Here is a 24,152-nt window from a genome sequence, read left to right as displayed (position 1 = left end):
TCAGAGGCCCTTCTTCATCACTGAGCAGTGCCCCAGCAGTGCTGCCTTGAGAGGAGAGACAAAAACCGGGCCACCTGGTGGGGTTTGCAAGGAAAGGTTGGTTGAGAAACAGATCCCTGACTACCATCCTCTGAGTCTTGACCATTCACTGTTGCCTACCCTCCCCAGCTCCTCCGTGCGTTAGGGAGAGGTGGTGCTTTGTTTTCTCTCTTTGCCAAACTTCTTCGGTCTCTGGATCAGGTGACTCAGTTTCTCTTTCTAATCCTGGCCTGCATTTGTCTCCTTTCTACAACCACGGACACGTTACAAATTCAGCCCACCCGAAGCCAGGTCCCCCAGAGAATCTCGAGCCTCAATTCACGCACCCTGGCCCTGGGGATCAGCTGTGGGGAGCTCCTTGTGCCAGTAGGATGGGAGCATCATTTATAATAGAAAACAGTGTGTCCCAAATACCTGCCCTTTGGAAATAGATATGAAGACCCCAAGGTAGGAGGGGGCATACTTATTTTCTTTTCTTTTTTTTTTTAATTGAAGTATAGTTGATTTACAATGTTGTGTTAATTTCTTCTGTACAGCAAAGAGACTCAGTTATGCATATATATACATTCTTTTTTATATTCTTTTCCATTATGGTTTATCTCAGGATATTGAATATAGTTCCCTGTCCTATACAGTAGGACCTTGTTCTCTATTCTGTATCTAATAGTTTGCATCTACTAAGGGCATGCTTATTTTCTGATGTCTGGATTATATGGGTTTTTTTTTTCTCTTTTGCCCATTTCCTCAGGCCCCAAGTTTTAGAATCACAGTCAGGTACAGTTTGAATTGAAAGATAATGTCATCACTCTTTTTATTTATTTTTATTTTATTTAAAAAATTTTTTTATCATTCTTTTTATAGATGGGGAAATTGAGGTAGGTGAATGATTTGCCGGGGCCCTCAGGGCACAGCAGAGCAAGGTCTCCGGATAGAGCCAGCCTGTTCCCCTGTATCATGAATGCCCCTCCGGACCCCAGGAATCCCTGTATTTTAGTGGGGTAATGATCCTTTCCCAAGCATCTCATTCCCCTAGTGGGCTTCTTTCCTTGCTGGATTCCAGGGTAGGCCTCCCCTTCTTTTCCTTGGGGAAGCATCTAGACCAACCTACTGGCAACCCCAGTAGGTTTCTCACGTTACTCCTTAGAGCAAACAAGGGGTTAGAATGGCCCTCCTTTAAGGCTGCTGGAGTGGGGGGAGGGTGGGGAGGAATGAGGCTACTAGTTAGAAAGTGAACCTGGGGATCCTTTGAGGGCTTCTGCCTGGAGTGCCCTCTTCAGTGAGGGAGGGGGGTCTCAGACCGGTAGACCACCACCCTTCATTTCAGTGCTACCTCACTCTATAGAGCTCAGCCATTCTCCGGAGAATTGATGGTGTAGACCAGGAGTCCATGAACTTGGATGGGGGAAAAATGCATTTGTTTCTCAATGGAACAGAAATTTAACCTTCCCTTTAATTATTACTAGAGGCTACAGACCACAGAATAATAGCAGTGTCTGTGACTGTCACCAGTAGAAATCACAGATATTTTCCTATCACCTTGCAATCATTGTTGCTATCTCCAGATCTCATTTATGCTCACTGCCCCCAGATTCTGGCAGTGATACGGCCTGCTGCTTGGTCTTGTGATTTAACGTATTAATAAAGAAGCACAAATATTACTGTCACCCAGTTATAAAATATTTGATAACTGCATTGCAATATGCTTGATTTCCTTTGTAATCTTATGTTTTATATTATGTATTTAGAAACATTTATTCCAAGAAGGGGCCCGTAAGCATCACTAGATTGACAGAGAGGTTCATTGCATAAAAATGATTAAGAACTCCTGATCTATACTGAAGATGAATCATTTGGACAGGATTTAAAATTCTTCACCAGAAAATGGCCTCGGCTTTTTGCAGCACAGGCTGTCTTACCCTCACAAGGCCGATCACAGGGGCCACATCTGGGGGAGAGGGGAGTGAGGAGGGGAGAGGCACAAGGACCAAGTTGAATTAAGCTCTTCGGGCCTGGGGGATGTTGGTGATGAGCCTTTCCCCGGCTGCTCTCTTCCATTGCCAGTGGTCTTTGAGGCCCCGTGAGACTGATTACTACCAGGGTGGGAAGCCTGACTCCTGGCGCTCAGCCTGGATCTACAGGGTAAGGAGAGCTGGGAGAACCCAGGAACCAGGGAGTGAGAACACTGATACCTGGTCGAGGAGGGCCAGTGACCTCCGAGGGGGTCAGCAGGACAGTGAAGGGGGAGGGGGTGGGTGCCTGCAGGAGGTGCAAAGAGCTGGGGTTGGGCTCCAGGGATCAGGTGCTCTGCATACTTCCTATGTTCCAAGTCCTTTGCTAGAGGCTGGGGATACAGCCTGGGGACGCAGAGGTGACAGCGGGGGAGAAAACATGTGAGACAAACACCCTCAGTGTGGTCTGTGCCTCGTTGGCCCTGTGAGCAAGAACACGTGCTCCCATTCACCATCCCTGGGCCAGACTGGGCACCCAGTCTGGGAAGTTGTACAAATGCGGGGGCTGAGGTCCTGAGAGGGAGGAGCCTGCTGTGCCCAGGGTCCCAGTCCCAGGTGACGTCAGACACCTCGGGCTGGAGTCCTGAGAGGGCGACTAGCCGTGTGGTAACAGAACACGCATGATGTTCGGGCAGTCCTGATTTCAGATGCTTTGTATCTCTAGAGACCATGCATTGGGGTTTCTGGTCTGGAAAATAGGGTCTCACAGGGCTTTGCCTGTGTCCTCGGATGTGTGGTATTGGGGAGAGTCCTGGCTCAGAGCTGAGTTCTGAGGACAACCGGTGGTGATGTGCGAGGCACTGTGTTTGCTGTTAGAAGGGTCCAAAAGGTTGGGTGGGGGGTCGGGGGGATGTCCCCCTGCCCTGGGGTGAGGGGCTGCCTTTGTTTCTTAGCTCTGCCCCATGTAGTTTCTGTGGTGAGGAGGTGTCGTGTTTGTTCTCCAGACAAGGGGGTTTTGTTCCGGGCTGTGGAGGACACAGAGGTTTACTAGGGAGGGAAGGAGCTGGGGAGGCGGGGGCGGGGGGTGACGACACCCTGGGGCATGGAGGGCAGCGGGTGTGTTCAGGCTACAGGCCTCCCCAGCCTGCCACCACGACGCCACTTGGGAGGGTGTAAACCAGGCCTCACTCCTCTGGACCTAAGACAGGCCTGAAAATCCTGCCTTGCAGACCTCTCAGAGGGGGGTCTGGGGAAGTGGGGGTGACTGAGGCACCAAGCGGCAGAGGGCCTGTCTCCCTCCAGCTGAGGGGCAGGAAGGGCTGTGACCACCGGGAAGGCTGTGCTCCCTGAGGTCAGCCCTTGATTGCGTTCTCTTCCTTCTCCTGTCTTTAAAAGGAGGCTGAAGCCCTGGACTCCTTGGCCATGTCTTCCTGGGAAAGGCGACTCCATCGGGCCAAATGTGCACCATCTTGTAAGTGCCCCTCCCTGTGGCCTGTGGGAGGCCCTGGCCCGCAGAAAGCCCTGTGAGCGCAGGCCCAGGCTTCTCTCGGGGCCTCCTGGGACCTCTTTTCCCTGCATGGGGTCTCTTTCCACCGTCCCCAGCCCCAGCCTCCAGCTCCACTCTGCTTTCTCCTTCCTGGCTGAGGAAGTATCCTGTTCTGATGACCATGGCTCTGCGGCTGTCTGCCTCACACTATCTGACTCCAGAGAGACTGAGCTTCTTGTTTAGTGGTTGTTTTTCCCTCTCTACGTCACCCTGTGTCTGTAGCCTCTTTCTACTTTCTGTGGCCTCTCCCCTTGCCCTGTCCTATGTCCACGGCCTCTCCCTTCGCCTGTCCTGTGTCCATGGCCTCTCTCGTCATCTGGCCTCTGTCTGTGGCCCCTCTTCTCACATTATGGCTCCTTCCCTCACCACACTCTGCTCTGCTTTGTCCTGTCATCCTCTGTGGCCTTCCTTTCTACTGTATTACAAATGTGAGGCCCCTCCCCTTCCCTTGGTTTATGCCCTGGACTCTTTCCCTGAGCTTAGGGAACAGCGAGGAAGAGCAGTACATGAAGATCTCTGGGCAGTCTCCCTCCTCACCCCATATGCTCCATATTCGCAGTTCCGCCTGCCTTGCCTGGTGGCCAAGAACTTTTAGCTTAGGAAGCTGAAGGCCTAGGTGGGGCTGGCCTGGGGGCCACTTGGCACATACGGAAGGCAGGTACTCTGAGACCCCACCCCACAGCTGGCTAGGGATGGGGCGGGGCAGCTGTCTGAGGTGCCCTACTCCTGCCCCCATTAAAGCTAGCTACTGAGGAAAGCTGGGGCTACCTGTGATGGGGATCTGAGTTCCATGTAGCTCTGAGGGGGCTGGGGCCTGGGGTCCCAGCCTGAGGGAGGTGTTGCCTCGCTGGGTTCTGCCAATCTTGGCTTGACGGGGCGGTGCCTTCTGTCTCCCTTGCAGACTTGTTCTCCTGCTTCAACGGGGGTGAGTGTGTGCACCCGGCCTTCTGCGACTGCAGACGCTTCAATGCCACTGGGCCGCGCTGCCAGATGGGTGGGTCTGGGCTCCATCCCACCTCCGAGAGGGGCCATGGGTACAGGGAAATCTGCGGGCCTGAGACGTGGGGCTCTGGGCTAGAGGGGAGTGGGAGTGGCCCTGCCAGGGCTGGAACCCACCAGCCTCTGGCTCGGTGCCGACGGCTGCTGCACAGACAGCTTCTTTTTTCTCTGGCTCAGTGTACAATGTCGGCCCTGAGCGGGACAGCATCTGCCGGGCGTGGGGACAGCATCACGTGGAGACATTTGATGGCCTCTACTACTACCTGTCTGGGAAGGGCAGCTACACCCTGGTGGGGCGCCATGAACCCGAGGGGCAGACCTTCTCAGTCCAGGTGAGGCGTTCCCTGCCCTGCCTCTCTAGGAAGGTTCTACTAGACCCTGAAGGCTGGGCTGGCTTGGGATCTACTTGTCATGGTTAGAGAGGCTGGCACCTTCCTTTCCTCTCCCAGCTCCCGCCCAGGGCGTCTGCACCTGGAGGGAGCTGAGGGCTCCACGGTTCTTACTCACCCACCCATTCCTGGTTGCCCCTGGCCATTCATTCACTTAGTCTCTCACTCACCAAGTATTCATTAAGTGCGTAATTATACTCTTTCTGGCACAAGGCCTGGTGCTGGCTCTGTGAACAAAGACACAGATGTGGTCTCTGTCCTCATGTAGCTTATAGTCTAATGGGGAAAACAGACATCAAGTCAAATGAATCATTTCAAGTGCAACTGAGTGCAATAGAGAAGTTCCAAATGCTAGAAGAGCATGTGATGGAAACCTAACCTTGCTTATTGGGAAGGATGGTGATCAGGGAGGGCTTCCTGGAGGAAATGATATTTAAGTTGGGATTTGAAGAATGAATTAGAGCTAGCCAAGTGAAGGGGTGGGGGTGGGGCGGATGTGAGAACATTCTAGGCCAAGGGAACATTGGGTGCTACGGACCTTAGATAAGAAAGAGCATGGTACCACAGAGGAAATGGTAGAGGTCCTGGATGACTCACTTTAGGGTGATCTCCTCTAAGAAACCTTTCTGCATGCTCTGACCTCCTGAGTGGGCTCAGGGGCTCCTTTCTGTGGAACCAAAGGTCCGCATCATTACCCTGTCATTGTGTTTCTCTTACAAAGATCTGTTTCTGGTCCTACTCTGCAGATGTAAGCTTTCTAGGCAGGGAATATGTCTTTTCAACTGCTGTTCCCAGTACCTGGATTAATGCTCAGTAAAAGTTTGTCTTGTATATGAACACGTGTGAGACTCACTGTCGGGCAGGCCTGGTTTTCACGTTTAACCTGTGTGTCGAGTGGGCAGTCACCTTCAGGCACAGTTCTCTACCTGGAGAAGAGTCTACTTGGGGAGCCAGCTCTGCTGGAGGGCACCTCGGCCAGTGCGGAGTTAAGGCCAAGGGGTTGGGAGATAGGGGAGATCCCGGTGCTCAGTGTCACCCCTCTGCCAGCTGGGTGTGCCCCTTCTGTCTCAGGCATAGACCTGCCAAGAGGCTGCCTGGGAGCTATGCCCTGGGTGCACTGGGAACCCTGACCAACTCTCCCCGCTTTGCCTCGGGGTATCATGGGTATCACACATCATGACTGTGTCATTTCATGATGGATATGTCACAATTACTTAGACCAATGGGATGCCACACATTCAAGGGTTATGAAATGAACTTAATGAGTCATAACCAGCATAAAAAGAAAAAAGAAAGAAAGAAAAAAGAGACTATAAATAGAAAATATTGTAAGGATGCATTACACATTAATAGTGGTAATATTATTTTGTAAAACTTTTGTTTTATTTATATGTGTATATATTTCTCACTATGGGTCATGGTCACAAAAGTTTGAAAAATATTTAGACTATGGAATGGCTTTCACAGGTCCCACTTTTAGTTGAAATGGCTCCAGGCTGCTTAACCACATTTAATGATAATCTAGTGGAAGGTTTGTTTGTTTGTTTGTTAATTTATTTATTTATGGCTGCATTGGGTCTTCGTTGCTGTGCGTGGGCTTTCTCTACTTGCAGCGAGCAGGGGGCTGCTCTTTGTTGCGGTGCGTGAGCTTCTCATTGCGGTGGCTTCTCTTGTTGCGGAGCACAGGCTCTAGGCGCGCGGGCTTCAGTAGTTGTGGCACGCGGGCTCAGTAGTTGTGGCTTGCGAGCTCTAGAGCACAGGCTCAGTAGTTGCGGTGCACGGGCTTAGTGCTCCGTGGCATGTGGGATCTTCCTGGACTAGGGCTCGAACCCTTGTCCCCTGCATTGACAGGCGGATTCCGAACCAGTGCGCCACCAGGGAAGCCCCTAGTGGAAGGTTTGCTCACTCATGGGATGGATTTCCACATTTGGCAGATTGACATTTTCAGAATTTTCCCTAAACTCTGGGAGCCCCACCCCTCCCCTCCTTGGGTCCTATGGCCTTGGATGTATAGGTTCTGTCTGAGCAGGGGCCAGAGGAGACATGTATGTGACAGGCAGCACAGGAGTGACATGTCTGCCTGTGTGTGCAGGGGAGGGCTAGGCTGTATCTGCCAGGGTTGTGGTAGGAGTGTGTGTTTATAGTGTGTGCTTTGAGAGTGCCCTGTGATATACATATGAGATGTGTGTGTGTGTGGTTTGTATGAATGTGAGATGGTGTGTGTAACTGGGCTTTCAATCCAATGGGATAACCTGGGATGGATAAACAGAAAAGTCCGGAAATAGGAAGACAGCACACTTGGATTAGAATCCTGGCTGTGTGTGTCACTTCACCTCTCTGAGCACCAGTTGCCTCCTCTCTGAAATGCAGGTGATGAGAGCTCTGACCTTCCTGTGGTATTGTGGGGACTGGGAGAGATCACAGAGGAAACGCGCTTGGCATGCAGTAGGCAGGCTGTTGGCATTAGTGGAAGCTCAAGAGGGTGCCCCTGGGCTCACAACCGAAGCTCGGGGCCAGGTGTGTGGCAGGAACCTGCACACTGGCCTCCGAACCGCCCCTTCTCCCCCACCAGGTGCACAACGACCCGCAGTGTGGCTCTTCCCCCTACACCTGCTCCAGGTCTGTCAGCCTCTTCTTAGCGGGTGAGCAGGAGATCCGTCTGGCCAAGGAGGTCACCCATGGAGGCATAAGGTAACTGTAACATCTTCTGCCCTGAGCTCCCCTACTCCCTGGCATGGGTGGTGGTGGATGGGTAAGCATCTTCTCTTCTCAAGCCTCAAGGAAATTGTTTTTAGGGGGCAAACAGCAGCACACCAGGGCAGAAGCATACTGGCAGGCCAGCTGGGTTGCTAGTCAGCTGGGTTTGCAGAAAGAGTCCCTCACAATTTTCTGGAACTGTCAGGATTTCTAGACAGTGGGTTTTCAGGCAAATAGCAGAGTTTCCCAGATAGCTGAGAATTTACCACTATAAGCATGCTTAATTTTTTTTTCTTTCACAAGTTGAAGGAAATCTTCCTGAATGTATCATACATAGTTGAAGCATCCTCAGAACAGATTCTGAGCACACTTTCACCCTTTTCTGATGGCCTGGGCTCATTTTGAATGTCACTTACCTTGTTGGGACGTCAGGGATGCCTGAGGGACCACTTGAGGGGTGAAGTCCCAGCTTCCTATACCAAAAGGCCCCAGACTGTGGTCCTTCCTGAAATCTTTCTTTCATTTCTTCTTCACTGGCCTTTCCTTCCCTTGCTGTCCACTGCCACTTCATGTTGTTGTCAGGGGGACCTTCCTGCACTGACCCTTCTCCCCTCTTTTATTTCCTGCTTCAGACCTGGAAACTGGGTAACCAAGCTTTCTGGGGCTGAGTGTAGAACTGAAGGCCCAGGGGTTTCTCCTATGAAAGAAGCATTGGTAGATGGATCTTTTGGTACCAGCTTTGGCTGGTTAGACACTTCATTTGTCTTCCTCCTAATTTTCAGCTGGGTGAAAGTTGCCAAATTCCAGATTGGCTAGGCAAGCCTGTGCCGGTAAAATGGGGAGGTGTCAAGATTGCTGTAGCCCCGCATCTTTTCTTTCATTCCCTGTTTGTCTTCTCTCTTGGCTTTTTCTTTTTCTCTTCCTACACCCTTCTTGCTCCCCACCAAAAATATAAGCAAAATAGATGTCTGTTTATACCATCTCTCCTGTCTAGGAGAAAGGAACTGGCAAATTCAGTCACTCTAAGATTTATCCCTGCCAGGGAAATTGCAATTTTATTTTTTATTTATTATTTTTTTTCGCTTTACTAACTGCACTTTGTTTACTGAAGCACTGTCAATAAAAGATACATCAGGGCTTCCCTGGTGGTGCAGTGGTTGAGAATCTGCCTGCTAATGCAGGGGACACGGGTTCGAGCCCTGGTCTGGGAAGATCCCACATGCCACGGAGCAACTAGGCCCCTGAGCCACAACTACTGAGCCTGCGCGTCTGGAGCCTATGCTCCGCAACAAGAGAGGCCGCGATAGTGAGAGGCCCGCGCACCGCGATGAAGAGCGGCCCCCGCTCGCTGCAACTAGAGAAAGCCCTCACACAGAAACGAAGACCCAACACAGCCAAAAATAAATAAATAAATAAATAAATAAATAAAAATTAAAAAAAAAAGATACATCAATAATTTTAGTATAAAAAGCCACCACTATTAGTGCTCAAAATCCCATGATTGCCCTCACTGTGATTCCAGATAGCAAGGGAAATTGCAATTTTATTTTATTAAAAAAAAATATATATTTATTTATTGTGGCTGCACTGGATCTTAGTTGCGGCACGCAGGATCTTCATTGTGGCATGTTTTAGTTGCAGCATGCAGGATCTTTAGTTGCGGCACGTGGGCTCTTAGTTGTGGCATGTGAACTCTTAGTTGCAGCATGCATGTGGGATCTAGTTCCCTGATCAGGGATCGAACCTGGGCCCCCTGCATTGGGAGCATGGAGTCTTACCCACTGGACCACCAGGGAAGTCCCAGAAAATTGCATTTTTAAAAAGCAACTTAAAGCTCTGAAAACAAAAGAATCCCTTTCTAACTGTGGACTTCCAGGCACCCAAGAAGTCAGGGGCAGGGAAAATAAGGACCTCACACCCTGTGGTACCAGTGGCCGTGGGGTGAGGCAGATCCTGTGTACGTGGTGGGTCCTTCAGGTAGGGGATGGTGGGTCCTCTGGTGAAGGGACTGGGCTAGTGGAGGTGGTGTGGATGCCCTGAAGCTCTGGGCTGTGCCCTGCAGGGTCCAGCTGCCACATGTGATGGGGAGCATGCGCCTGCAGCGGCTTGCTGGCTATGTCCTCGTGCGGCATCAGTCGGCCTTCACGCTGGCCTGGGATGGCACCTCGGCTGTCTACATTAAAATGAGCCCAGAGTTCCTGGGCTGGACCCATGGGCTGTGTGGGAACAACAACGCCGACCCCCAGGACGACCTGGTGACCAGCTATGGTGAGGTGCAGGGCAGGTGGCCTCCAAGGGATTTTGGTGGGGATGGGGGATAGGTCAAGCTGGAAGGGGTGGAAAGGGACTTGAGAGAGAACCCTGGGGTCATGGCACTAAAGACGCAGTGGGAGGCCAGGGGTCCCTTCCAAGTGTGTGGCCTCAGGCATCTTTTAACCTCTCTGGACTTCAGTTTCCTCATCTGTAAAACAGCCATGATGAGAATGTCTACTAGGGTTGGGTGAGATCTAATGGGCACTTTGCTAGGTGGCACTGACCCTGCAAGGTGAGTGGGAGATGGAGGGGGCTGGGGTGGCAGCAGGGCACAGAGGGCTAGAGGGAGCCAGGAAGAGAAAGGCTCCAGCAGGAGTGGCATGAAGTTAAAGTGAAGGGTTCAGGCCACATCATGGTGACTCTGGCCAGAAGGGAAGTGACACCTTTGAGCAGACACAACACACTAAACACTTTACCCACATGGTCTCATATAGTCCTTGCAATAAATTCACAAGGGGACTCTTTGCCCTGTTTCACATATGGGGAAACTCGGGCTCAGAGCGGTATGGGAGCTTGTTCAGGCTCACACATTCATTCTCTTTCGATTGCATGGTGTTGCTTTCCTGAGTTTAGAGCAGCAGGGATCTACTCCAGGGAACTCACAGGATCTTGAGCATTCTTGACTATTCTTACCACACGGATTTTTCAGGAGAACGGCTCCGTAGGGAAATGCAGATTGGGATGGGAGCTCGAGGCTGGGTTCTATAACTCCTTGCCTTCCTCTTGGCATCTCTTCGGCTCCATCTGCCTGCCCTCGGGCTCCCCACCTGTGGTCATGCTAGTTCTCCCCTACAGGGAAGCTGACGGAAGATGTGGCTGAATTTGTGCACAGCTGGCAGGAGCAGGCCCCCAACCAGCCTCCAGGGCCCACGACCTCCTCCCTGCCTCGCCCTCCGTGCCTGCAGCAGAGCCTGGGAACCATGCAGGTCTGGATCCTGGGGAGAGCCCCCAACTCCAGCCTCTACTCCCACCCTAGTGTCTAGCTTAGGTTGGTTTCCTTCTACTTCTTGGGAAGTCATTGGCTGCAGGGGCCCAGGGTTGCTGGTGCCCATGCCCCTTCTGTCTGCTCTCTACCCGGCCTTTTCTCTCCCTCGGGCTCAAGTTGGGGTGCTGTATGGGACTGGCAAAGTCAGAGGGCTTTACCTGGCCCAGCCAGCCCCCAGCTCTGGCTCCTGGCCCTTGCCCCAGGGTGTGTATGACCGCTGTGAGGCACTGCTGCGGCCCCCCTTTGATGCCTGCCATGCCTATGTCAGCCCTCTGCCCTTCACGGCCAGCTGTACCAGCGATCTCTGCCAGTGAGTGGGGAGCCGGGAGGGTCGGGTGGTATTGGGTTGAAGGGAGACCTCTCCCAGTCTTGGGTGGGAGTTCATCACGTGGGCCACTGAGCTTGATGATCCCAGGCCCTAACAGGTATGTTTCCCAAAGCTTTGAAATTCTTATCTGCGTAGGTGGGACCGACCTTCCCCATTCAGCTGAGGCCCAGAAATGGGGCCTGACTCCCTCAGGGTCACATAAGTCAGGGGCAATGTTGAGACTAGAGCCCAGGTTTCCTGCCTCCAGTCTAGGCTGCCTTCCCTGGCTCCCTTCCCCAGCTGTGTGGCGCGGAAGGGTGCCCTGAGCCCTGGCAGTCTCTATCGGGTGCTGGCGGGCTGGCTACAGGGTGGACCTTATTCCAGTGTGACCCTCGGTTTCCCTGCACAGATCAGCGGGTGATGAAGCCACCTGGTGCCGGGCACTGGCAGAATATGCCCGGGCATGTGCCCAGGCAGGTCAGCCCCTGCAGGGGTGGAGGAACCAGCTCCGGCCATGCAGTAAGTGCAGCCTGGTGGTGGGCAGGGAGGGATTCCAACAAGTTCTGTCCTGGGGCTGTGGGTGGCATTCCCAGACCTCAGCTCAATGTCCTGTCTTGCTGAGAACCACAGTTATCAGAGCGTTAAGCCCTAAGGTTGCATCTGCATGTGATAGATGGGAAAACAGGCTCAGAGAGGGAGGGACTGGCCTGGGGCCACCAGGGTGGCTCTCAGCGTCTCCCAGGCTCTCACTAATTTCCTGGTCACCTGGTGCTCCCACTGGGACTAGGGGAATCAGGAAAATCAAAGCCCTCCCACCCCCGACCCCAGGGCTTGGGGTGGGGCCTGGGTCGGTCCTGGCAGAGCTGGGGCCAGAAGGGAGCTGTCAGGCCATACTGCTCCCTTCCTTCCAAGCGGTGCGCTGCAAGGAGAAGGCCTTTATCTACAACGAGTGCATCGCCTGCTGCCCCGCCTCCTGCCAGCCCCGGGCATCCTGCGTGGACAGCGAGATAACCTGTGTGGACGGCTGCTACTGCCCCGACGGTATGCGAGGGGTGGTGTGGGTGCCTGGCAGCCTCTTCCTGGCCCGACACGGATGGGCATGGAGCAAGGGCTCAGAGGATGCTTGTTTGCAGAATGAATGAAGGAACAAACAATAAGTGAATAAATGAATGAATGGATGGCTTAAGGGAGGTGAGAGTAGGGGCAGAACAGTGGCTCTTGAGAGGTTCATCAGGGTATTTAATTTCATTGGGACTGAGCTTTTTAAGGTGTGTAGGTGAGGACAAGTCATTCAGTCATTCATTTATTCATTTATCACACATGCATTTGCTTAAACATTCATCCACATACTGTTTTCATGGTGTATACATTTGCAGCACATCTACAGTGTGCAGCTCACATGGCTAGGCTGGGGGTTAGGATAAAAAATATAAAGATACAGTCATTGACTTTAGGGATCAAAATCAGGTTGCTGTGATAAGACACTTACACACATGACTGTAGTCTGAGGCATAATCTGGTGAGGACCAGCTCAGCGGTTCAGACAAGAAGAGATATAGGGATTCATTTCAAGAAGAGAGACTGTCAGGGAAGGCTTCCTGGAGGAGGTGGCACCTAAGCTGGTTCTAGATGCAGTGACAGGCTTTTGAGAGGTGGGGAGGAGAAGCTAGTCAGTATGCATTTTGTTTGGGGTGGGTTGTTCTCTGAGAAAGGTCTGGAAGTGGGATTATTTGCTCAGAGGGGATTAAGCATTTATACAGGAGAAAGTTTGAAAGTGAGCTGGATGGTGAAAGAGTGTGGATGAGGTGCTGCTTTTCACAGGCCCTGGAGAGCCATGAAAGGTTTGTGAACAAGAACGGAGGTAAGTTAAGTGGGCCTTTGCTGTCACCCTAGGGCTGATCTTCGAGGATGGGGGCTGCGTGGCACCAGCTGAGTGTCCCTGTGAGTTCCACGGGACCCTGTACCCGACTGGTTCTGTGGTGAAAGAAGACTGCAACTCCTGGTCCGTGTCCACTGCTGGGGAGCGGGGAAGGGGGAGGCGGTGACTTCTGGGGCTTTCCCTCAGGGCTGCCCCTCCAGGATCTGGGAGCCTGACCACATGGGAGTGCTCACTCAGCATCTCTGAGTCAGGAGATCTCATTATATCCACTCTATGGGTGGAATCTCCACCACCCATTTTAGAGCTGGGAAGACTCGGGGGCGGGGGCAGGAGCTCTGCGGACCCTGCAACCCTCCGACGTCTATCCTAGTCCTGGAGGGGTGAGCCCCTGCCCCCCTGGTCTCTGTGTTTCAGCACATGCACTGCGGGCAAGTGGCTGTGCAGCACATCTGTCTGCCCAGGTATGTCTGGCCCCACCTTGGACCTTACCCCCCTACCAGTCCCACAGCTTTTAGGGCAGGGAAGCTCTGGGGGCCAGGCCTGCTGCTGGCGTGGGCGGTCACTCAGTTCCATTGGCTCAGCACGCCCCTCTTCATTTCCTCAGAGCTGCTTTGCCTCATTAAGGGGTTTTGCTCCACCCCTGTTAGGGAGGGTTTTTCATGGGCTCCTTCCTGGGCGTGGGGGGCCTGGACCGAGACTGGTCTCCATGCTTGGGGCCTGGTCTCCTGTCAGAGGGAGATGCTCGGGGCAGGGCTGCATCTCCCTTCAGACAGGCCTGCGGGGGCAGGGCTGCATCTCCCCAGTGAGCTGGGCTCTCAAAGGGAGGGCCAGGGCTCCAGATACGCCCTGATACCTGAGGACAGGGTGCCGTCTTCTCTTCATGCTCAGAGCTGCAGGGAAAGGCACTCCCTGTGGGGCAGCTCCCCTGGGTTAGCTGCCTTTCTCTGCCCCTCAGCCGAGTGTTCAGTGACTGGCGACATCCACTTCACGACCTTCGATGGCCGCCGCTACACGTTCCCTGCCACGTGTCAGTACATCCTCGCCAAGAGCCGCTCCTCGGGCACCTTCACAGTGACACTGCAGAATGCCCCATGTGGCCTGGTAAGGGCTGGGACCCCGGACCTGATCCAGCCAGCCACCCCTGGCTGCCGCCCCCTAGAGACGCTGGGGATTTAGGGCAGGGCCTCAGGTCCTTCCACAGCCCACTCATCCTGCTGTCCATTCTTTCTGGGCAGAGCCAGGGGGCAGTAGACTGGGTTCTGGCTCCAGAACATCTGCTAGCTGAGAGTCACTTCCCTGTCCTGGGCCTCATTGTTTATTATTTTTTAAATTTTATTGGAATATAGTTGATTTACAATGTTGTGTCATTTTCAGGTGTACAGCATAGTGATTCAGGTATACATATACATATATTCATTCTTTTTCAGATTCTTTTCCCATATAGGTTATTATAGAATATTGAGTAGAGTTCCCTGTGCTGTACAGTAGGTACTTGTTGGTTATCTATTTTATATATAATAGTGTGTGTATGTTAATCCCAAGCTCCTAATTTATCCCTCCCTGCCCCCCACCACATTTCCCCTTTGGTAACCATAAGTTTTCAAAATCTGTGAGTCTGTTTCTGTTTTGTAAATAAGTTCATTTATATCATTTTTAAAAAATTAGATTCTACATATGAGTGATAACATATGATATTTGTCTTTCTCTGTCTGACTTACTTCACTTAGTATGATAATCTCTAGGTCCATCCAATGTTGCTGCAAATGGCATTATTTCGTTCTTTTTATGGCTGAGTAATATTCCATTGTATATATGTACCACATCTTCTTTATCCATTCCTCTGTCGATGGACATTTAGGTTGCTTCCATGTCTTGGCTGTTGTGAATAGTGCTGCAATGAACATTGGGGTGCATGTATCTTTTTGAATTATGGTTTTCTCCAGGGATATGCCCAGGAGTAGGATTCCTGGATCATATGATAGTTCTATTTTTAGTTTTTTTAAGGAACCTCCATACTGTTCTCCATAGTGGTTGTACCAATTTACATTCCCACCAACACTGTAGGAGGGTTCCCTTTTCTCCACACCCACTCCAGCATTTACTGTTTGTGGACTTTTTCATGATGGCCATTTTGACTGGTGTGAGGTGATACCTCATTGTAGTTTTGATTTGCATTTGTCTGATAATTAGTGATATTGAGCACCTTTTCATGTGTTTTTTTGTCCATCTGTATGTCTTCTTTGGAGAAATGTCTATTTAGATCTTCTGCCCATTTTTTGATTGGGTTTTTTTTTTGACAGAGAGCTGCATGAGCTATTTATATATTTTGGAGATTAATCCCTTGTCAGTTGCTTCATTTGCAAATATTTTCTCCCATTCTGTGGGTTGTCTTTTCATTTTGTTTATGGTTTCCTTTGCTGTGCAAAAGCTTTTAAGTTTAATTAGGTCCCATTTGTTTATTTTTGTTTTTATTTTCATTACTCTAGAAGGTGGATCAAAAAATATATTGCTGCAACTTATGTCAAAGAGTGTTCTGCCTATGTTTTCCTCTAAGAGTTTTATAGTGTCCAGCCTTACATTTAGGTCTTTGATCCATTTTGAGTTTATTTTTGTATACGGTGTTAGAGAATGTTCTAACTTCATTCTTTTACATGTAGCTATCCAGTTTTCCCAGCACCACTTATTGAAAAGACTGTCTTTTCTCCATTGTATATTCTTGCTTCCTTTGTCATAGATTAATTGACCATAGGTGCATAGGTTTATTTCTGGACTTTCTATCCTGTTCCATTGATCTATATTTCTGTTTTTGCACCAGTACCATACCGTTTTGATTACTGGAGCTTTGTAGTATAGTCTGAAGACAGGGAGCCTGATTCCTCCAGCTCTGTTTTTCTTTTTTAAAATTAATTAATTAATTAATTTTTGGCTGTATTGGGTCTTCATTGCTGCACATGGGCTTTCCCTAGTTGTGGCAAGTGGGGGCTACTCTTTGTTGCGGTGCATGGGCTTCTCATTGCGGTGGCTTCTCTTGTTGTGAAGCATGGGCTCTGGGCACGCGGGCTTCAGTAGTTGTGGCACACAGGCTCAGTAGTTGTGGCGCATGGGCTTAGTTGCTCCGTGGCATGTGGGATCTTCCCGGAGCAGGGCTTGAAACGTCCCCTGCATTGGCAGGAGGATTCTTAACCACTGCGCCACCAGGGAAATCCCTAGCTCCATTTTTCTTTCTCAGGATTGCTTTGGCTATTTGGGTTCTTTTGCATTTCCATACAAATTTAAAATTTTTTGTTCTAGTTCTGTGAAAAATGCCATTGGTAATTTGATAGGGATTGCATTGAATCTGTAGATTGCCTTGGGTAGTATAGCCATTTTGACAGTATTGATTCTTCCAATCCAAGAACATGGTATATCTTTCCATCTGTTTGCATCATCTTTGATTTCTTTCAACAGCATCTTATAGCTTTTAGAATACAGGTCTTTTGCCTCCTTAGGTAGGTTTATTCCTAGGTATTTTATTCTTTTTGATGTGATGGTAAAAAAAAAATCTCTAAAATTGGTCTAATTCAGCTTAATCTCTGCTTCCTTGGATTGTACCTTCAACATCTCTGTATTCGTTTATTCATTCGTTCATTCAGCATATACTGAACATCTGTTTCTTCCAGAAGCTATGTTAAGTCTTTGGGGCTGGGATGAATTAGACCTGGCTCTGCCCTCCTGGACCTTACAGTTTGGTGGGTGAGGCAGACAAGAGACCCCCATAACCTACTATGTTACAGGAGCTGTGACAACATGGACAGTACAGAGTAGATCTCCATGGAGGAACTTTTCCCTGTTATTGTTTCACCCAGATGTCGGGTGGGAGGAGGAAGTGGATCAGGAAAGGCTTCCTAGAGGAGGTGAGCCCTGAGCTGTGTCAACCACTTGTGAACATAACTCAGAAAAAGGCCAACTTGCAGGTCTGGGGTAGATGTGAGCTTGTTTGTCTCTCAGTAGTGACTGCACTGTCCCTGAGCTGACCATGCTAGCCAACCTCACCAGTCCTGGTCTGGGTGGCACTCAGGCTCCTCCTGGCATAGAGGAGCAGGGGCTCACACCCATAGCCAGGGGAGCTACCCCCAGTCCCTCCTCCCTGCTGGCTTCTGCAGCCCCAGCACTGAGGGCCCTGAGTGTGAGCAGACATCAGCTGGACATGCCCCTCACTGGCCCTGGGGACCCATGCTGGGCTGTGGACTAGGTGGAGGGCTGGGCTTTCTCCCTCTTTAGGCCTCAGTGACCCCCACCCCTTTCTCTGCCAGAGAATGGCCTGGCCCTGACCTTGGCTGCTGTCTGAGTCAAGACAATACTTGTCCTCAAAAGTTGGGTCACACTCATCACATCCTGAAGGTGGCAAAAGGCAAGGCAGACAGACACAGCCCAGCTGGGCTCCTTCCCACTTATGGAGGTCTGGCGTCTTAGAATACCGGAGGGCTGTGGGACCTCGGGGGGTCCCTTACTCAGCCCTCTCTCTAACGTGTCCCTGACTGGCTGGCCAGCCTCAGCCTGAGGTAACCTGCTTCAGTGCTGGATGGCGCCTCTTGATAGCACGTTCTTTTTACCATGAGCCGGGTCTCCTCCTTGTGACTTCATCCATGCTGATGAACTGGTGGAGGGCCAGCTTTGGGCCAGTCCTGTGCTGGGCACGGTGAGGGTTATACAGATGAATCTGACCTGGTCTTACCCGCCAGGATGTGGGAGGTCAGTCACGTCCTCAGGTCTGTTGCTTCAGTATGAGATACAACACGATCAGTGCTGTAAGAGGGGAGTTCTGTGAAGGAAGAAATACCCCTATGGGGTAGAAGAAAGGAAGAGGGAAAGCCTCATGGCAGAGCTGGCATTTGAGCTGAGTGACCTAAAAAGTGGGCCTGAAAAGGGAAAACAGAAATAAAATATGTATATTTGAGGATGGGGAGGAAGGGGGGCAATCCAGGAGGATTAGAGCACATGAGAAAGGCAGTGAGGTTGCAATGTTCTAGAATGTATTAACACAGAAGCAGAAGGACCTGGCAACTGGCTGACTGTGGCTGGTAAAGTTAGGGGGGATGTGGGAGAGAAGCAGGAATGGTCAAAGAGGAAGCTGTGACTTCAGTCTGGGTGAACAGAATGGGGTGGGGTGAGGACAGTAACAGAGAGGGTGATGAAAAATACTTGCACAGTGCTAGGAACTTCAATCACTTTTGCATACAGCATCTAGTTTAAGGCTCAAAATACCCCCACGTGGTAGTTATTATTATTCTCCCTATTTTAAATGAGACAAGCTTACAGAGGCTTGGGGCATTTCTGACAACCCACAGCCATCAGGAGGAAGAGCTGAACCCGATCCAAGTTTGGATGTTGTCCAGAAAGCCTGTCACAACCTATTATTAACATTTTACGTTAATTACAAATAATGAGCCAGTATGGATACATCAGTAACTAAAGCCATACCTTATTCAGATTTCCTTAGTTTTTTACCTAATGTCATTTTTCTGTTCTAGAATACTACATTACATTTAGTCATCACATCTCCTTAGGCTCTTCTTGGCTGTTATAGTTTCTCAGACTTCATTTTTGATGACCTTGAAAGTTTTGAGGAATACTGGGCACTTACTTTGTAGAATGCCCCTCTTTTGGAATTTGTATGATGTTTTTCTCATGGTTAGAGTGGGGTTGTGGGTTTTGGGGATGAAGATCGGAGGTAAGGTGTTATTTTCATCACATCTTACCAAGGGTACACACTATCAACGTGGTTTATTATTGTTGATATTGACCTTGATCATCTAGCTGAGGTAGTGTTTGCCACCAAGAAGTTATTCTTTTTTCCCCCTTTCCATACTTTCCTTCTCTTTGGAAGAAAAGTCATTATTTTCAGCCCACACTTGAAGAATGGGGAGTTATGCTCCCCTCCTTGAAGGCACAGAATTTATGCAAGTTTTTCTGCAGATTCGTTTTTTTCTCCCTGATATATTTATTCAGTCATTTATATCAGCATGCGCTCATGGATATTTATTTTATAATTTGGTTTATAATCCAATACTTTTTTATTTTGTTACTCAGATTGTTCAGCTTTGGCCACTGGGCAGTCTTTCATGTGGCTTCTGTGTCCCTTTGACACACCTCCATCACTCTGTGTGTGTGTGTATGTACTTCCTTAACCTTTCGGCCCTACAATGTGTACCAGGCTCATCTCGTATATTTCCTGTCCCAGTCCTAGAATCAGCCATTTCTGCAAAAATATTACCAGTCTTTCTTGGTTCCTTTTGTTAGAGAATGGTGTCAGAAACCAAGACCTGGGCACTAGGTATGCTCATTGCTACTGGGGTATCATTTCTTTTAGGCCATTTCGGCTGACAGAGAAAGGAAATATATGAATAACCCATGCATATCCTGTCTAATCAACATATATACACATATCGATAAATATTTCTATAAATAACCATTTGTTATGTGCTAATCAGGAGTTCATACTCATGTTCCAACTCTAAGGTACTACCATATGGATCATTCTAGCCTCCTCCCCTTGCTTATCTCTAAACACCCACTCCAACAGTAAGAAACCTGGCTTCCATTATTCACCTATTCATTTACCTAACTGTTCAATTCCAGTATGCATGTAGAAGAGTATCAGAATTATTATCCTGTATCTCCATGGGAAATAACTTTATCAAGTAGAGTGCAGTGCTTAGGCACAATTCCTTATGCTCTTAGTCTTACAAACTCCATTTATTTCCAAAGTAACTTAGGTCAACAGCTTTCCCCAAAACCCCTTTAGTGAGGTTGTTTCATGTATTTGTAATATATTAGATTCTTTTATCACAGTCTGCATTCCATTCTGGGATCCCCTGACCTCCTACATGATTTTTTTAAATTGCACACGTTAGCATTCACTCTTTATGCTGTAAAGTTCTGTGGCTTTGACAAATGCAACCCCAAAGTATTTCATGCACTGTTTTCTTATATGTATCCAATAGGGAGGACCAACCACATGTTGTATCTCTATTTTGCAGAGGAGAGAACAGAGGTTTGTAGAAGTTAAGTGCATTCTTTAGGGCCTTATGGCTTTCAGTGACATCAGGATTTGAACCTAAGACTGACTAAAGGTGCAGGCTTTCTTCCTGCACCAGTGACATGTCCAGGGGGGACCAGAGGATAAGTGGGTTTGACAAAGAAGGTGATGTTTAAGGCACGATGATTTTGAGCTGTTTCAGGGATTGTCCCCTTGGGCAGAAACTTAAAAGAAAGGTCATAACTGGTTGCACAGTGTCTTGAAATGTTTCAAGCTCTGATCAGTTCATTTCAGTGCTCGATTGTATTACTTTCCTGTTACACTTTCTCTGGCTGTCTTTGAACTTAGGATAAAGTCCAAAAATATTACAAAGCTCTGCCTAAGCTGGCCCTTACCTACCTCTTGAAACTTAAACCACTTTGCCCCGTGGGCTCTGACCCCTCTGGTCTTCTTTTACATCCTTGAATACAGTAAAAGCCTTCCTGTCAGGGATTTTGTACAGGTTGTTCCTTCTGCCTAGATATCTTCCCCATCGCCTTCTTCCGTTGCCCAGCCAGCTTCTATGCATCCTTCTGATCTCAGCTCAAATGGCTCTTGAGCTTTTTTCCCATGCCTCAGTTTTCTGATCTGCAAAATGGAGTTGTTAGTAGTACTTACTGAATAGGATTGCTATGATGATTAGGTGTGTAAATATGTTTAAAAATATCAGAATGGTACCTGAACATAACTCTAAAGTTAGCTGTTATTATTATGTTATAATAATATTGTAGTATAACTGTTATATTATTGTTATGATTATTTTTACATTACTATTATCATTCCCTAGGATGACCTTTCCTATCTCTGCAGGCCAAGTCTTGTTCCCTCACTATATGCTTTCCTAGCACCCTACACCTGTTTTCAGCACCGATCACAATAATAATTAACCAACTTTGTAATTACTTATTTAATGTCTGTATCCCACACGAATATCTATTCTTCTTGAGGGCAGGGACTATATCATTTTCATCATGTATGATTGTGTGACCATCTTCTGTCGAAGGGAGGTATGAATGGGCCCAATGTGTACTACCCATTTCAGAGATGAGAACCTGAGGCCTAGAGAATATTAGCTCATTTTCTGCCTGCTTATGAGTGGAGCTTGATACTCTGCAGGATGTGACACATAGAAAGAGCTACATAAACATCCATAAAAGGATGAAATTAAAGCCCTGGATTGCAGTCAGGTGGGGAAGCCAGTGTTTCTGGGGCTGGACTCTGGGTCATCTGGGGTCCATCTCTGCTCTGTGTCATAGCCTGAGGGTTGACTATCATTTTTATTTGTATTATCCCAGTTCTGCCACTAACCTTCTCCAGTCTGTGCCTCTGCCTTCCCATTCCCCAGATGAAAGCATTTGGTTAGAGGACCCCTAATGTCCTTTGGGCCTCTGTCACTGTGAGGAGGCTGCCCCTAGCCTCAGACTGTGCTGAAATCCCTGCCTTTGGAGGGCTCTATTGGGACCAGCAGGCAAGACAGACTAACTCTGCCCCTTTGGCCTTCCTTTCTCTCTAGAACCAGGATGGAGTCTGTGTCCAGTCAGTGTCAGTGATTCTGCATCAGGACCCTCGGAGGCAGGTGACCCTGACCCAAGCAGGGGATGTCCTTCTGTTTGACCAGTACAAGGTCACGCCACCCTACACAGACGGTACGTCCCTGGTGGATGAGAGCTAGCTGAAAGGTGGCGGCCCAGGCTCTTCTGGCCAAAGGCACTGCCACACGGGCAACAGCTCACATTCTAGTACTGGGTGAATCAGGCCAGGGGGACACCTTGGTCCCAGGAACATGGACCCTGGACTTATAAAATTGTCTTTGTCCCCATCCCAACATGACAATGGGCTTCATGGCAGTATGATGGCTTCTCCTAATATTAGGATATTAATGGAGCTGTCTTCCATCCCTACTTTCACTATCTATTAATTAATTATTATCCTTTCTGATTTCACAAGGGATTTGTGATAGCTCGTAGGAAGCACATCTAACAAAAATGGCAAAACTATTAAGAAATAAAATGGCACCAGAAAAAAATTAAAAAAGAAAAAAGGATAAGGGCTCAAGATTGAGAAGAGGGGAGATGCAACAGTGTAAAGAGCCCTGCCCCCCTCCAAAAAAGGCAAAAACCACAAAATGTGTAAAATTCACTACAACTGAATCTAAAACTTAAAATTGCTACAATTGAATCTGAAATCATATTGTGAGCTTCCTGGTAGTCACTGTGGAAAAAAAAAATAGGTAGTTAAGAATTCTCCTTTGCTAGAGAAGGAAACATACCACTTATTTAGGGAGGCAAAGCTTTAATTGGCACTCGATGCTAGAAGAAATTTCTCAGCGGGAGCTGCTACGGTAGGTTATCCCTGGGTCCTGACTTCATCATTGAATAGGATTTTCTCGAGGCTCCCCAAACCAACCCCCAGGCAGAGCCTCACTGTGTGTGAAGACTGGGCTGGGTATGGGGGTCAGCGTGGGCCATGCAGGTGGTGGCGGTGGATGGGGTGATACTGTCCGTACCTCCTACATCCCCGCTCCTGTTGTGTGCCCAGACGCCTTTGAAATCCGGAGGCTCTCGTCCGTGTTCCTGCGCGTGAGGACCAATGTGGGTGTACGGGTGCTCTATGACCGCGAAGGACCGCGTCTGTACCTACAGGTGGACCAGCGATGGGTAGAGGACACCGTGGGCCTCTGCGGCACCTTCAATGGCAACACGCAGGATGACTTCCTGTACGTACCCTGACCCGGAACTGGAAGGAGAGGGGGAGGCAGGCCCTTTAAGAATGTGTACGGGCTGGCACTGCCTAGGAACGTTTCTCCCGGGCTGCCGTGGGCTCTCACTGTTCCCAACGTGCACCATTGATTATTTAGTCCTCTACATTTAAATTTAAGTATGTTTCTTTAAGGCAGTGGTTCACAGTCTTTCTTGCGCCAAAGAATCATCCCGGGAGCTTATCAAAATGCTGATTCCTGGGCCCCACTTCTCAAGAATCTGATTTAGGGTACTGCCCGGGAATCTAATTTTTAATAAGCACCTCTGTGATTCTAGTCTGTGAGGTCTAGAGAGATACCTTGAGAAATAGTGTTTTACAGTGAGGTCTTAAAATGGATGGACCTCAGGCTGAGTTTGATTTGGCTCACAGTTTTGTCTGTTTTAACTGGTTGTGAACACTTTTAGATGAGTGTGAGCCCCCAGTAAACCAGTGATGCCAAAACCCTTGCTTTCTATCCCACCAGCCCATTTTAACTCACGTACCTCTCCTGCCTGGTGCTGGTGGTTTGCGTCCTGTGAGCCTCCCAGTATTCTGGGGAGGGCTGTTTCCCATGGACTGACAGAGAGTTGAGAGAAAGTCTATCTAGGCATGGACACAGTTTAGGAATTTGAGAGAGGACAAGAGTCAGACCATCCAGAAGGGAGAACAAAGGGTTGATCTTGACGGCTGAAGGTTCTGGCCAGTCCTTCAAGTTACATGCGTTGGGTGATGCAGAAGGAAACGTGAGAGGCTTTCTTCAGACAGAAATGAGAATTTGTTCGGAGAAGCAAGAACAGGAAAAACCTGAGAGCTTTTCGATGCATGTACATTTTAAAATGTAGCGTCCTACTCTGCCTTGCCTGGTGGAGCTGATGTTAGGGCAGCTGGTTAGAATGGTGGGGGCAGACCTTGTTTCGTGTGTGGGCTGCTTGCAATGCTGCTAACTGTGAACTCTGGGTGGCAATACTGCTCTGTGTAACTTGAGTGTTCTCACTGCTCTGGAGCAATAACGTGCCTGTGGTGGGCGCCAGGCAGAACCTGCCCCTCATGGACACTATGATCTCTCTCCATTCTACCATCTACACCCAGTTCGGTGACCTTTGGAGACTGGTGTTGTCTAGGAAACATGCCTTTCCCCTTCCCCCCTTTATTGCCCCTCATGTGACTATTTCCCACCTGGAGAGAGAGGGAGGGCAAAGGAGTTTGGGGGAACTGCCCTTGGGGAAGGGAAGAGGAAGTCCTAATGTGGTGAA

The 24,152-nt window shown here is 49.3% G+C and overlaps 1 protein-coding gene across 1 annotated transcript in view; it reads left to right on the top strand.

Moving 5' to 3' along the window:
* The window catches only part of OTOG (otogelin), an 86,766-nt gene that overhangs the window by 1,172 nt on the left and 61,442 nt on the right, over positions 1-24,152 (top strand). The window contains exons 2-14 of the mRNA XM_057553254.1: positions 4,436-4,528; positions 4,711-4,865; positions 7,495-7,613; positions 9,682-9,887; positions 10,728-10,858; positions 11,121-11,227; positions 11,634-11,743; positions 12,137-12,265; positions 13,118-13,226; positions 13,518-13,564; positions 14,059-14,204; positions 21,674-21,806; positions 22,699-22,876. Coding sequence (XP_057409237.1) covers positions 4,436-4,528; positions 4,711-4,865; positions 7,495-7,613; positions 9,682-9,887; positions 10,728-10,858; positions 11,121-11,227; positions 11,634-11,743; positions 12,137-12,265; positions 13,118-13,226; positions 13,518-13,564; positions 14,059-14,204; positions 21,674-21,806; positions 22,699-22,876 — 1,663 coding nt within the window. The remainder of the gene's footprint in view (positions 1-4,435; positions 4,529-4,710; positions 4,866-7,494; positions 7,614-9,681; positions 9,888-10,727; positions 10,859-11,120; positions 11,228-11,633; positions 11,744-12,136; positions 12,266-13,117; positions 13,227-13,517; positions 13,565-14,058; positions 14,205-21,673; positions 21,807-22,698; positions 22,877-24,152) is intronic.

This window comes from Balaenoptera acutorostrata, chromosome 9 (genome assembly GCF_949987535.1).
Source record: "Balaenoptera acutorostrata chromosome 9, mBalAcu1.1, whole genome shotgun sequence".
NCBI lineage: Eukaryota > Metazoa > Chordata > Mammalia > Artiodactyla > Balaenopteridae > Balaenoptera > Balaenoptera acutorostrata.
The sequence above is the reverse complement of the archived record's forward strand: the minus strand, read 5'-3'. Positions and strand labels throughout refer to the sequence as shown.